The sequence below is a fragment of the Polyodon spathula genome, unplaced genomic scaffold (genome assembly GCF_017654505.1).
Source record: "Polyodon spathula isolate WHYD16114869_AA unplaced genomic scaffold, ASM1765450v1 scaffolds_3244, whole genome shotgun sequence".
NCBI classification, from domain to species: Eukaryota; Metazoa; Chordata; class Actinopteri; order Acipenseriformes; family Polyodontidae; genus Polyodon; species Polyodon spathula.
In genome coordinates, this window is record NW_024474708.1 from 986 (window position 1) to 2,643 (window position 1,658).

The 1,658-nt window shown below is 42.8% G+C and overlaps 1 protein-coding gene across 1 annotated transcript; it reads right to left on the bottom strand.

Annotated features, from left to right (window-relative positions):
• Positions 1-263: 263 nt before the first annotated feature.
• On the bottom strand, positions 264-1,053 carry LOC121311516 (E3 ubiquitin/ISG15 ligase TRIM25-like). The gene has a single exon (XM_041243963.1). It carries the CDS (start codon positions 876-878, stop codon positions 279-281), a length of 600 nt encoding a protein of 199 aa, XP_041099897.1. The 5' UTR covers positions 879-1,053; the 3' UTR covers positions 264-278.
• Between the last annotated feature and the right edge of the window lie 605 nt (positions 1,054-1,658).

The window sequence follows — 1,658 nt, forward strand, 5'->3', positions numbered from 1 at the left end:
AACAGACATATGATTCTATAAAATAACCAAATATACAAAATACTAGCAATATAAATTATACTATTTTTACACTAAATTCCAATCTACCACAAACTACCCATCTCAGCTTGAAATACATTTGAATCCATAATAAAAAAAAAAAAAAAACTACAGCTCTTTAAATAGCTCTTAATATACAATTCAAATCTGATCTAATGTGAAACTGTATAACCTAGTAAACAGACATATTAAATATCCCTGGGAATTCTTATCTTCTAGGCTAGCTACAAGGAAATGGTTCAAACCCTTACCTGTTTCCCAGTCCTTTCTTTCTTAGCTGAGACTGTATCATGGCTCTTGTGTTCATCTTCTGTACACAACACGCAAATACACGTCTGATCGGTTCTACAGAAGACCTCCAAAACCTTTTGGTGTTCAGCACAAAGCTTCTGCTCCAGATTTCCAGTTGCATTGACCAGCTTGTGCCTCTTGAAAGCAGCCCCCTCATAGTGTGGCTTGACGTGTGTTTCACAGTAAGAGGCCAGGCACGTCAAACAGGATTTCACAGCTTTGAACTTTGTCCCAGTGCAGAAATCACACGGCACATCTCCAGGTCCAGCATAACTTTCAGCAGGAGGAGGATTGAGTCCTGTCTTCTTTAATTCCTCCACGACTTCAGCCAGCACGGTGTTTCTGCGCAGAACAGGCCTTGAGGTAAAGGTCTCTCTGCACTGGGGGCAGCTGTAGACACCTGTATGATCAGTCTGATCCCAGCAGTTCTTAATACACCCCATACAGTAACTGTGTCCACATGGAATAGCGACTGGGTCCTTCAATAGCTCCAGACACACTGAACAGCTAAACTGGTCATGTGCTACAAGAATATTTGCTTCTGCCATTTCTGCTGCAGTGGGACAGACAGACTGACGATTTCACAAGAAATGAGACCACTGTGCTGATTTCCTAGAACTGAGTAAAGCTCTCAGAGGTGGGGTTTGGGACTGAGGCCAGTTTTAGACAAGCAGGCTGAGCAGAGACTGCTGAATCAGTGACTCTATGAAACTGTTTCTAAATCATCCAGCAAATATTACAATGTGAAGATTAGCAATTAAACAACTCATTTGGCAGGTTGTTGTTTTTTTTATTGTTTAATATCAGGGCTGAAGAGTCTAACATTGTGTTTCAGCTCAAAATCTATAACATGTACAATCAGGGACGTCGCTAGGCTTATTTTAGTGGGGCTTTAGCACCCCTAAAATATTAGTTACCCCCTCCCTAAATAAATCAATATATCAGTCGATATATTTTCTCTGTGATTTCTTTTTTTTTTCGTCAACCTCTCCATGCATCCTAATCTGTGTCCCGGGCGGGCGCTAGGACCCGGGGGAGGCTGCTGCTGCAGAGGCCGCTGCGCCGCTAGCGACTGTTAGGTCTGCTTGTAGCTGACATTGTGGTTCCCGTTAGCTGCTGCTGTGGCTTGAGACTGCTAGCTAACAGGAAAGGGACAGGAAAAGGCTCTGACAGGACGGATTCATGCAGATAGGCGACGATGTGAATTTGTGGTAAGTTAGAACAGACACAGAGAGAGAGGGAGAGTATTCTTTACTATAGACTTTGGTCATAATCAAAGCTTTGTTAACCAGTGCGTTTTTATGTGAGGCTGCCTGTAAGTTACAGGG

Excerpts from the sequence above, each read along its gene's own strand:
- LOC121311516 (XM_041243963.1), bottom strand. The coding sequence starts at position 878 with ATGGCAGAAGCAAATATTCTTGTAGCACATGACCAGTTTAGCTGTTCA.